The following is a 13435-nucleotide window of genomic DNA, read 5'->3' on the forward strand; positions in this document are numbered from 1 at the left end:
CCTTTTTTAAAATAACTTTTAAATAAAGAAAGTACTGACTTTTTTCACCATTTAAAATAAAAAAAAATATTTTTTCTAAGATCTGTAGCCGAGATCTTTAACGGTTTTCACGATATATCTCTAAACAGATCAAATTAACCGATACTTAATCGACAGCTCCTTTTAAGCCCTACAGCTTTCTCATTTAACATTTTTCAATCGGAGCTATAGTTTTTTACTTGTTGAAGAAAAACCGTTTTCTCTGTCTCTTTGCGGGATTTCTTTGCCCGATTGGATCGCTTTCCATGAGAAAGAAACTCCATTTAAAATTGAATTTCAAAAAATGGTCATATTTTATGTTTACAGGTAACAATTTTTGCAGATTTACCATTAGGCCGTCGCAGAATGCTTCGACTTATAATCTGCTGCGACCCCTCCCGGTGCTCGGGTAGCAGGATATGTGCAAAACATGTGCTACTCACCGATCTGCGCTGTTACGAGGAGAGCGGCTGTTTTCCCAGCAGTAGGGCCGGAGCCGTTGGTGGTTGTCTCGTGTCGCAGACGCGCATCGGCCGAGGTGCGCGTGCGCAGTGAGTCGAGACAGCGGCGCAGCGACCTCCTCACCGCCGGCAAGCACGGACAGGCGCATGAGGCGATCTCACGGAACTCCTTGCGGAAGTTCTCGTTGAGCCAGCCGTATAGCAGAGGGTTGGAGCACGCCGAGGACATGCCCATCATGTGGCACACCGCATACAAGATGATCATCGTCTCACCCTGACTGCTGTCGAACGGATACCACAAGTCGAGCACTACGTTGAAGACATTGAGCGGCAGCCAGCTGATGCAGAATATCAGAGCTATGGAGTAGAGCAGGGAATTGGTTCGTTTCAAGCGACGATCCTCTTTGGATTTCAGGCGCAATGGGGACTCGACAGCCGCTTCGCCGCCCTTACTGTGGGAGACGGGAGAACTGCTGGAAAACCTGTAACGCAGTTTGTGGCAGATTCTGGAGTACGCTACGGTGACTGTGACGATGGGGAGCAGGTACTGACAGATCAGCGAGAATATTGAGTAATAAGCGCGGCCGTGTTCTACGGGCCACTCTTCCAGACAGTACGAAATGTAAGCTATATCGGGGAGATTTATGTCGTGATGCTTGAGTGTCCTCCAGAGATACATGGGGAGGGCCAGTACTAGGGAGAAAATCCAGATGAAGACGAGGATGACGACAGCCCCCACCCTCTGCAGGCTCTCCCTGGTGGGATACACGATCACCTGGTAGCGGTCGAGCGCAATCGCAGTAATGGAGATGGTGGACACGAAAATACTCGTGGCCTGGAGAGTGCCCAGCATCTTGCAGACGAACGGCTGGCGGCCGAGCGGCCAGTACTTGGTGAGGATCTCCATGAGCGTGAGCGGCATGGTGACGAGGCAGAGCAGCAGGTCGGAGACGGCCAGGTTGACGATGAACATGTTGCGCGCCGTGCGCATGGCGGGCTTGCGCACGACCGCGCACACGACCAGAGAGTTGCCGGCGGCGCCGACCGCAATGAGCAGCGAGTAGGCGGCGACGAGCGCGTAGAAGGCGGCCGGGTCGTCCAGCTTGCGGTTGCTGCTGAACTGCGCCAGCACGCGTGGGTCCAGCGAGTCGTTGAGGGCGCTCAGCACGCGCGTCAGGTTGCGGATGCGCTCGGTCAGGTTGCGGTGCGCCTCCAGCAGGAAGGCGTGGTCCACGGCCGCCTCCGCGCCCGCCCCCGCCTCCGCCTCAGGGAACGCCGTCCCCAGCAGCGTCGGCAGCACCAGCTGGCGGGCCGCGGCGCCCATGGCGTCACCCGCCTCACTCACGGCTCACCGTGCTCCTGTCTTCCCGGTGTTGGGCTGTAACAGGGTCACATAACGCTTTGGTGTTAGCTTTGTTTGTATAACCATGCTTAACAGTTTCATTTTAGAATAAGTGTGAAGACGAAAATTATCTGCACACTTTTCTAATTTATTGCAAAGAAAACAAACAACAGCAAGAAATTCACCCCCCCCCCCACACACACTTACACACACACACACACACACACACACGCACACACACTCAAAACACTACGTTTCATTAATGCGGTTCTGACATATTAATGTGACTCCCATCTATTTCGATGTGAACTTGCAATAACTACTAACAGACGACAGGTGGCAGCACTAGCAGTGGATGATATACACTCCTGGAAATTGAAATAAGAACACCGTGAATTCATTGTCCCAGGAAGGGGAAACTTTATTGACATATTCCTGGGGTCAGATACATCACATGATCACACTGACAGAACCACAGGCACATAGAAACAGGCAACAGAGCATGCACAATGTCGGCACTAGTACAGTGTATATCCACCTTTCGCAGCAATGCAGGCTGCTATTATCCCATGGAGACGATCGTAGAGATGCTGGATGTAGTCCTGTGGAACGGCTTGCCATGCCATTTCCACCTGGCGCCTCAGTTGGACCAGCGTTCGTGCTGGACGTGCAGACCGCGTGAGACGACGCTTCATCCAGTCCCAAACATGCTCAATGGGGGACAGATCCGGAGATCTTGCTGGCCAGGGTAGTTGACTTACACCTTCTAGAGCACGTTGGGTGGCACGGGATACATGCGGACGTGCATTGTCCTGTTGGAACAGCAAGTTCCCTTGCCGGTCTAGGAATGGTAGAACGATGGGTTCGATGACGGTTTGGATGTACCGTGCACTATTCAGTGTCCCCTCGACGATCACCAGTGGTGTACGGCCAGTGTAGGAGATCGCTCCCCACACCATGATGCCGGGTGTTGGCCCTGTGTGCCTCGGTCGTATGCAGTCCTGATTGTGGCGCTCACCTGCACGGCGCCAAACACGCATACGACCATCATTGGCACCAAGGCAGAAGCGACTCTCATCGCTGAAGACGACACGTCTCCATTCGTCCCTCCATTCACGCCTGTCGCGACACCACTGGAGGCGGGCTGCACGATGTTGGGGCGTGAGCGGAAGACGGCCTAACGGTGTGCGGGACCGTAGGCCAGCTTCATGGAGACGGTTGCGAATGGTCCTCGCCGATACCCCAGGAGCAACAGTGTCCCTAATTTGCTGGGAAGTGGCGGTGCGGTCCCCTACGGCACTGCATAGGATCCTACGGTCTTGGCGTGCATCCGTGCGTCGCTGCGGTCCGGTCCCAGGTCGACGGGCACGTGCACCTTCCGCCGACCACTGGCGACAACATCGATGTACTGTGGAGACCTCACGCCCCACGTGTTGAGCAATTCGGCGGTACGTCCACCCGGCCTCCCGCATGCCCACTATACGCCCTCGTTCAAAGTCCGTCAACTGCACATACGGTTCACGTCCACGCTGTCGCGGCATGCTACCAGTGTTAAAGACTGCGATGGAGCTCCGTATGCCACGGCAAACTGGCTGACACTGACGGCGGCGGTGCACAAATGCTGCGCAGCTAGCGCCATTCGACGGCCAACACCGCGGTTCCTGGTGTGTCCGCTGTGCCGTGCGTGTGATCATTGCTTGTACAGCCCTCTCGCAGTGTCCGGAGCAAGTATGGTGGGTCTGACACACCGGTGTCAATGTGTTCTTTTTTCCATTTCCAGGAGTGTATAAAACGTGTCTGGAGGATGCGGAAAACAGTGCGGTCATTGTAATGCAGAGACGCTGACATTTAACTAACCTCCGAGGATGGAATCGTTTCCGAAACGGCTAAGTTTGTAAAGTGTCCGCGTGCCGCCGTGGTTAAAGTACACGGTGCAAGGAAAAATGGCGATATCCAGAACTGGCGCCGAGGCAGCTGCGGTGCACCACAGGCCGTGGACGACAGGCGTGAAGAGCAGTTGTGGAAAGATATTCAGGTGAACAGACCTTCAAATGTGGAGCAGCTGACCATCCAGATGAACGAAAGGCCAACGAACAGTGTCTCCTCAATGACCGTTGTTGCATATGGGTCTCCGCAGCATACCCCTGGTTCATGCACCTATGTTGGCTACTGTATATCTGCAACGAACGAAAGTGGACATCGGCTGAGTCGCGACAGGTGGCCCTTTTCAGATGAATCACATTTTATGCTCCATCGGACAGACAGCCGTTGGCGTGTATAGCAAGAAACATCTGAAAGCAAACACCCTACAACAATCATCGGAGAGGGATCGTTATGGTGTTTGAAACGTTTTTGTGTTATTGCCTGTGTGATCTTATTACTCTGGAAGGCACAGTCGATTAACACTGGTATGCATCTATCCTGCATCTTCACACCTACATGCAGTTTGTTTTTCGTCACCTTGGTGGTATCTACCAGTAGGACAATGCATCGCGCGACACAGCTGACAGTGCACATTCGTAGTTCGGAAAGCATCAAGATGAACCTCCCGTAGTCAACTGGCCACCAGATTCTAAATCGAGAAACATAGTGCAGCTGGACACAGTACTGAAGTTGGCAGAGCTCCGCATCCCTGTCGGTACGTTCCAGAACGTCATTGACTCTTTTCCTGGCCCTCTCGCAGCAGTTCGCACTGCATAAGGTGGTCATTCAGGCTTTTGACACGTGGACACATTAATGTGATCGGACAATTTAAAGGCAATACTATCTTTCGAATATGAATCAGTTACATAACATATGTCCGACTAGTCCTTGAGTACTGTTAGCGTGTTTCTGACCCCCATCAGGTCAGATTAAAACAAGATATCGAAGTAATTCAGAGGCGAGCTGCTTGAAGTGTTACCGCGACGTTTATCAACTCGCAGATGTTACGGGAATGATCCGTGAACTAAAATGGTATTCCCTGGAGGGAAGAAGTTCTTTTCGCGAAAAATTATTGAGGAAGTTTAGAGAACTGTCACGTCCAATCGACTGCAGAACGTCGTACTGTCGCCAACATACATCGCTCGCAATGACCGCGAAGATAAGATGAGAGAAATCAGGCCTCCTACAGAAGCTTAGTATCAGAATTTAAAAGAGCTCTCGAAGACGTGAGATCAAAAAAAGGCAGAGGGCTGGGTACCATTTCTTTTAAATTGTTTAAATAATTGGATGTGGGAACTAAACGACTGTTCAAATCTGTGTGTGGAATCCATGAGTCTGGAGACACAGCATTATACTTTCGAAAAAATATCATCTACTCGGTTCGAAAGACCAGGCAAGTTCAAGGGCTACCACATAATCAGCTTAGCAGCTCATGCATCCACAGTGCTAGAAGCATAACATTCAGATGAATGACGTAGGAAGTTTAGTACTTATCAGACGATCAGTTTGGTTTTCGGAAATGTAAAGGTATTGGTGAGGTAGTTGTTCCATTACTAAGGTTCAGCAAGCCTTATTAACAGGAATTCGTTATTTGCAAAGTGATTCACATTTATTAATCAATTTTTAAAAAATCAAACATAGTAAAACAAAAATAATCTTTTAGAAATCAGCAGTTGTTGAAATAGTGAGTGGACTGGTTTAAAATTCAAAGGAGCACAATGTCTTAACCAATTCACTAACGACAGCAAAATGTATGGTACCTTAAATGTTCCAGTCTAACACAATGGTTTTAAATTTCAGACCGGTATTTAACACTGTTCTTTGAGAGAGCTGACAAATTGAATTAAATTCAAGGGTCAGCAAATGGTTCGGCTGACTAGGGAGAACTTGATACAGAAAGGACACAGCACCGAAAAGGATCTAAGCCAAAAGGCAAGGAATACGCGGACCAGTGAAGACAAGCCTTAACTGAAGCAGCAGTCACCGTGCTGTAGAGCAGCTTCACACAAGGAAACAGCGAATCCCAAATCCCGTCCACTAATACGAGGTGCATTCAAGTTCTAAGGCCTCCGATTTTTTTTCTCCGGACAATGGATGAGAGTTGGATACCATTTTTCAATCCAGAAGCAAAGCGCCAGTCAGCTCAATGGAAGCACACAGATTCACCGCCACCAAAAAAATTTCGGGTAACCGCCAGTGCTGAAAAAATGATGGTGTCCATGTTCTGGGACAGCGAGGGCGTAATCCTTACCCATTGCATTCCAAAGGGCACTACCGTAACAGGTGCACCCTACGAAAATGTTTTGAAGAACAAATTCCTTCCTGCACTGCAACAAAAACGTCCGGGAAGGGCTGCGCGTGTGCTGTTTCACCAAGACAACGCACCCGTACATCGAGCTAACGTTACGCAACAGTTTCTTCGTGATAACTTTGAAGTGATTCCTCATGCTCCCTACTCACCTGACCTGGCTCCCAGTGACTTTTGGCTTTTTCCAACAATGAAAAACACTCTCCGTGGCCGCACATTCACCAGCCGTGTTGCTATTGCCTCAGAGATTTTCCAGTGGTCAAAACAGACTCTTAAAGATGGATTCGCCGCTGCCATGGAATCATGGCGTCAGCTTTGTGAAAAATACGTACGTCTGCAGAGCGATTACGTCGAGAAGTAACGCCAGTTTCATCGATTTCGGGTGAGTAGTTAATTAGAAAAAAAATCGGAGGCCTTAGAACTTGAATGCACCTCATACCTTGCCATCGGAGCGTTCACCCTAGTCAGGCCGCAGTTGCACACATGTACTGCAGAAACAGTAGCTGACCCATGAGGCAACAGTAGGACGCTCGTAAAATAAGCGTTATGTGAGAAGAAAACGCTTAGGAACACCAGCACTTAAATTATTACAACTCCCTTTCGGCAAATAGCTATCTAAACAAGCAATCTGGATTAGAAACAACAACAACCGGCAAAGGGCGATTAACAGACTAAACTAATAACTTAAAGAAAAGTACTATTTAAACAGTGGTGAGAACCAAGATTAAGTATATTAATATAACCAAGCTGCAACATAGTTTAAGTAGATTTTAAATAACAATTTTGAACGTCTCTTCCGGGTTGAAATCCTAGTTCTATTAAAAATAAATAACGGCCAGATACCAGTAAAATAACGGCCGGATACCAGTAAAATACAGCCTGCAGATCCAGTCAGACTCCAGGAACCAGGTAAATAATCTGGCCTTACAACAGCCAAGGGTGCCAACGCAGAAAATTTCACTGCTCTCCGGCAGCGCGCACGATACACTAAGACATCTGACCAGGTCAGAATATAAAACGTAATTAAAAGAGCAGATCAATCATAAATGTTCCTGAGAGCATCAGCAACACCTGTAACAGCTATCACATTCCCGCCGCTTGCACAGACGCTGACAGTAAGTGCGTTAGGTTTCATTTGACGAGGAAAAAAATGGTTCAAATGGCTCTGAGCACTATGGGACTCAACATCTTAGGTCATCAGTCCCCTAGAACGTAGAACTACTTAAACCTAACTAACCTAAGGACATCACACACACCCATGCCCGAGGCAGGATTCGAACCTGCGACCGTAGCAGCCTCGCGGTTCCGGATTGCAGCGCCAGAAACGCACGGCCACCCCGGCCGGCATTTGACGAGGAGAAACAGTATTAAGGGAGAAGTTTCGCCACGGCGAAAATACTCGTAACTTCGCTACCGGAGGCATCTTAAACCAAACAGGAAAAAACTATTACCACAATCGTTACAGCCAGAGATCACAACTAAGTTACTTTTCAGGACTGCAACACAGGGCGCTCAGCGAACGATGAGGTGGACAGGCACAGTAGTTTCTGTAAGCGATACAGACCACAATAACGGCGGAACTAAACTTCACGGAAAGCAAAAATTCTGTTGGTCTACCGTTCCACAGGCTTTCTATTACTGATTCCAGCACATCTTCAGGTGAATCGATGGCCTCTTAAACCGTCAATAAGTTGATGAGCAAATAGATATCTAATGGGGAGGGTTGAGGACTGCATGTTGTATACTCGTAATGCACATTCTGAAGAGTTTGAACTATGTGAGCAGTGATATTGAACATGCTGTTGTTGTCGTGGTCTTCAGTCCTGAGACTGGTTTGATGCAGCTCTCCATGCTACTCTATCCCGTTCATCTCCCAGTACTTACTGCAACCTACATCTTTCTGAATCTACTTGGTGTATTCATCTCTTGGTCTCCCTCTACGATTTTTAACCCTCCACGCGGCCCTCCAATACCAGATTGGTGATCCCTTGATGCCTCAGAACATGTCCTACCAACCGATCCCTTCTTCTAGTCAAGTTGTGCCACAAACTTCTCTTCTCCCCAATCCTGTTCAACACCTTCTCATTAGTTATGTGATCTACCCATCTAATCTTCAGCATTCTTCTGTAGCACCACATTTCGAAGGCTTCTATTCTCTTCTTATATTAACTATTTATCGTCCATGTTTCGCTTGCATACATGGCTACACTGCACATAAATACTTTCAGAAACGACTTCCTGACACTTAAATCTATACTCGATGTTAACAAATTTCTCTTCTTCAGAAACGCTTTCCTTGCCATTGCCACTCTATATTTTATATCCTTTCTACTTCGACCATCATCAGTTATTTTGCTCCCCAAACAGCAAAACTCCTTTACTACTTTAAGTGTCTCATTTCCTAATCTAACACCCTCAACATCACCCGACTTAAGTCGACTACATTCCATTATCCCCGTTTTGGTTTTGTTGATTTTCATCTTATATCCTCCCTTCAAGACACTATCCATTCCGTTCAACAGCTCTTCCAAGTCCTTTGCTGTCTCTGACAGAATTACAATGTCATCGGCGAACCTCAAAGTTTTTATTTCTTCTCCATGGATTTTAATACTTACTTCGAATTTTTCTTTTGTTTCCTTCACTGCTTGCTCAATATACAGATTGAATAACATCGGGGAGAGGCTACAACCCTGTCTATCTTGCTGCCCTTTCATGCACCTCAATTCTTATAACTGCCATTTGCTTTCTATACAAATTGTAAATAGCCTTTCGCTCCCTATATTTCACCCCTGCCACCTTCAAAATTTGAAAGAGAGTATTTCAGTCAACATTGTCAAAAGCTTTCTCTAAGTCTACAAATGCTAGAAACGTAGGTTTGCCTTTCCTTAATCCAATTCTAGGATAAGCCGTAGGGTCAGTATTGCCTCACGTGTTCCAACATTTCTACGGAATCCAAACTGATCTTCGCCAAGGTCGGCTTCTACTAGATTTTCCATTCGTCTGTAAGGAATTCGCGTTAGTATTTTGCAGCCGTGATTTATTAAACTAATAGTTCGGTAATTTTCACATCTGTCAACACCTGCTTTCTTTGGGATTGTAATTATTATATTCTTCTTGAAGTCTGAGGGTATTTCGCCTGTCTCATACATCTTGCTCACCAGACGGTAGAGTTTTGTCAGGACTGGCTCTCCCAAGGCCGTCAGTAGTTCTAATGGAATGTTGTCTACTCCCGGGGCGTTGTTTCGACTCAGGTTTTTCAGTGCTCCGTCAAACTCTTCACGCAGTATCATATCACCCATTTCATCTTCATCTACATCCTCTTCCATTTCCATAATATTGTCCTCAAGTACATCGCCCTTGTATAGACCCTCTATACAGGGTGAGTCACCTAACGTTACCGCTGGATATATTTCGTAAACCACATCAAATACTGATGAATCGATTCCACAGACCGAACGTGAGGAGAGGGGCTAGTGTAATTGGTTAATACAAACCATAAAAAAATTCACGGAAGTATGTTTTTTAACACAAACCTACGTTTATTTAAATGGAACCCCGTTAGTGGAATCGATTCATCAGTATTTGATGTGGTTTACGAAATATATCCAGCGGTAATGTTAGGCGACTCACCCTGTATACTCCTTCCACCTTTCTCCTTTCCCTTCTTTGCTTAGAACTGGGTTTCCATCTGAGCTCTTGATATTGATACAAATGGCTCTCTTTTTTCCAAAGGTCTCTTTAATTTTCCTGTAGGCAGTATCTATCTTACCCCTAGTGAGATAAGCCTCTACATCCTTACATTTATCCTCTAGCCATCCCTGCTTAGCCATTTTGCACATCCAGTGATCTCATTTTTGAGACGTTTGTATTCCTTTTCACCTGCTTCATATACACTACTGACCATTAAAATTGCTACACCACGAAGATGACGTGCTAGAGACGCGAAATTTCACCGACAGGAAGAAGATGCTGTGGTATGAAAATGATTAGCTTTTCAGAGCATTCATACAAGGTTGCCGCCGGTGGCGACACCTACAACGTGCTGACATGAGGAAAGTTTCCAACCAATTTCTCATACACAAAAAGCAGTTGACCGGCGTTGCCTGGTGAAACGTTGTTGTGATGCCTCGTGTAAGGAGGAGAAATGCGTACCATCACGTTTCCGACTTTGATAAAGGTCGGATTGCAGCCTATCGCGATTGCGTTTATCGTATCGCGACACTGCTGCTTGCGTTCGTCGAAATCCAATGACTGTTAGCAGAATATGGAATCGATGAATTCAGGAGGGTAATACGGAACGCCGTGCTGGATCCCAAAGGACTCATATCACTAGCAGTCGAGATGACAGGCATCTTATTCGCATGACTGTAACGGATCGTGGTTTGCAAGACAACAACCATCTGCACGAACAGTTCGACGACGTTTGCAGCAGCATGGACTATCAGATCGGAGACCGTGGCTGCCGTTACCCTTGACACTGCATCACAGACAGGAGCGCCTACACGATGGTGTACTCAACGACGAACCTGGGTGCAGGAATGGCAAAACGTCATTTCTTCGGATGAATCTAGGTTCTATTTACAGCATCATGATGGTCGCATCCGTGTTTGGCGATATCGCGGTGAATGGGCATTGGACGCGTGTTTTCGTTACCGCCATACTGGCGTATCACCCGGCGTGATGGTATGGGGTGCCATTGGTTACACGTCTCTGTCACCTCTCGTTCGCATTGACGGCACTTTGAACAGTGGACGTTACATTTCAGATGTGTTACGACCCGTGGCTCTACCCTTCATTCGATCCCTGCGAAACCCTACATTTCAGCAGGATAATGCACGACCGCATGTTGCAGGTCCTGTACGGGCCTTTCTGGATACAGAAAATGTTCGACTGCTGCCCTGGCCAGCACATTCTCCAGATCTCTCACCAAATGAAAACGTCTGGTCAATGGTGGCTCCTCACAATACCGCCAGTCACTAATCTTGATGGTGTTATCGTTTTGAAGCTGCATGGGCAGCTGTGCCTGTAGACGCCATCCAAGCTCTGTTTGACTCAATGCCCAGACGTTTCAAGGCCGTTATTACGGCCAGAGGTGGATTTTCTGGGTACTGATTATTCAGGATCTATGCATCCAAATTGCGTGAAAATGTAATCACATGTCAGTTCTAGTATAATATATTTGTCCAATGAATACCCGTTTATCATCTGCATTTCTTTTTGGTGTAGCAATTTTAATGGCCAGTAGTGTATTTCGAACTGTGAGCTTCAACTCGTTGCAGAGCGTATCATTGTAACATTGACCGTTTATTGTTGACCCCTTTTTGCGGTAAGTGCTATATACGGGCCGCTCGCCCTATCCACGACAGATCCTTGTCACACCTGTGGCACGAGAATGACATATCCCGGCAGGGATCACACAAGTAGAAGACAAGTCAACGACCATGTATTCTCCTCAATCCCTAGACGCAGCTGCGTTATCGCCATCACAGGTCACTGGATCCATTGATGTAATTGCTTCCTCCAGTCATGCGGCCGCAAATAGCTCCTGCTGTATCCTGGCGTCACCAAGGCTTTTAGGTCGACGTAGAGACGCAAGGAGGACAAGCAGTCTAGCACTGGCAAAAGGGCATTCCTGGCCACGAGAAGTCTACTAATATCAAACATGGCCTCAATTTGAGGAAAAAAATTTCCCGCTGTGCAAATGGTCCATGATCAATTATCATGATCATGATAGTATTGAATAAATATATTGTAAGACAGGAAGTGTGTATCATGCATTCGTCCAAGTATATCGATGCTATTGATAGCCGCCTGAAAATTTTTTTTGATCTATTGCCCAGCACAGCACAACAGGCAATAATGACATATCAGCACACTAAAATGAGATATTTTTCTACTGTGAAGATGGCCCACAATCGAAACGGATGGTGAACGAATATATTTTGAGGCAGCAAAATGTATATCTCCAAGTAACGCAAGGTGGCTTGCAGAGTATGGATATACATGTAGAAGAGTTTACTTTGAGTAGCGAGAATAGCATATTATGTGTCGCTTCTGAAGGTGCCTTTGCACATACACAAACACACACACACACACACACACACACACACACACACACACACACACACACCAGAGTGAGGAATGGAGAGAGAGAGACAAAGAGAGAGAGAGAGAAAGAGAGACAGAAAAACAGATAGGTGTAACGTGAAGGAGCTTAACTTAGCTTACATTGGCGAAAGAGGGGGGCAAGAACCATCCATGTTCCCAAGCTTGAGAAAATGGGCAGCGTGTTCATAGCGAAGAAGCTACACGAAACATTAATTTTTCCTAAGTACAAAAATTGATGGCACATGTATGAGATATCTCAGAAAAAGACAGTGAAATGTTTTAGTGAGATCGTAATTTCTTCAGAGGCTTTTGGTGCGAGTGTTATGATGCATTGCCACTATGTAAACGATACAGTAGCTTTACTCACAAGTTTACCAAAGAAGTGGTCCACTGGACTGTGTCAGAATACAGTGCCCTATGCCCTATGCTCTATGCTCGTCTACAACACAAAACTGAGTATGGATTCGGAAACGTCCGTTCTTCGGCCTTCTAATGACGTTGGTTTCAAGTTTAGAAAATGTAACGATTGGCGTAAATTTCTCATGGAACGATGGGATACTACCGCCTCGACAGCTACATTTTCGTGTACTATGTACCTGTCGCAAACGGAGCGCAATACAGCTGTGGTTTATCTGGACTAGGATTTCCCAAAGCTGTACGAACAAAGAAATTTCGCACGGCTCTCAGGGAAATGGTGGACTGAAGGTAGCCATTGGCACTTACATGTAGTGTAAATCGGTGTTTTGGTACTGGGTGCAGTGAAGAAGTGTCTGTAACAGCGCAAATATAATTTTTTCTGGAGTTGAGAGATATTCTCGATCTTAATAAGGCGAGCCGTCGGAACAAAGTATCTGTTGGCGACGTGCAAGTCCTTATCGAGAACGGTGTTTTCCTTAGCACAGGCGAAACAATTTCACACTTTCACGAGTTTTTATTCCTTTGTCTCGGAATACTTTTATGTTTTTACGTAAAAATACGTTTCACATGAGTCTAAAAACATTGAATTTGTTCATACATTTTTCAGCAAAAATCTGTTGGCGTTTCTGGCTGTCCACAAACTGAAGTAAAATATAATAAATTTCTTGAAACTCTCTTCTAAGATTTGGTAACAATTTTCTTCTGTGAAGTACTCCGTCATAGTCTAGACTAAAATATATATACGTCTAATCTTTTTCCGTAATTTTTGCTAATATTTGATACCACTACTAACTGACAATGCTGTAATTAGATGAGATGGCCATGGCCCGCCTTTATTCACAATAACAGAGCGCAGAA

General features: G+C 46.5%; 1 protein-coding gene across 1 annotated transcript; it reads right to left on the minus strand.

Moving 5' to 3' along the window:
- Nucleotides 1-453: 453 nt before the first annotated feature.
- On the minus strand, nucleotides 454-1722 carry LOC126176152 (neuropeptide F receptor-like; the record flags this gene model as incomplete). The annotated part of the gene is made up of 1 exon (XM_049923294.1): nucleotides 454-1722. A coding segment is annotated over one exon (1269 nt), but the record flags the coding sequence as incomplete, so codon positions are not given.
- Between the last annotated feature and the right edge of the window lie 11713 nt (nucleotides 1723-13435).

The sequence above is a fragment of the Schistocerca cancellata genome, chromosome 3, assembly GCF_023864275.1.
Source record: "Schistocerca cancellata isolate TAMUIC-IGC-003103 chromosome 3, iqSchCanc2.1, whole genome shotgun sequence".
NCBI lineage: Eukaryota > Metazoa > Arthropoda > Insecta > Orthoptera > Acrididae > Schistocerca > Schistocerca cancellata.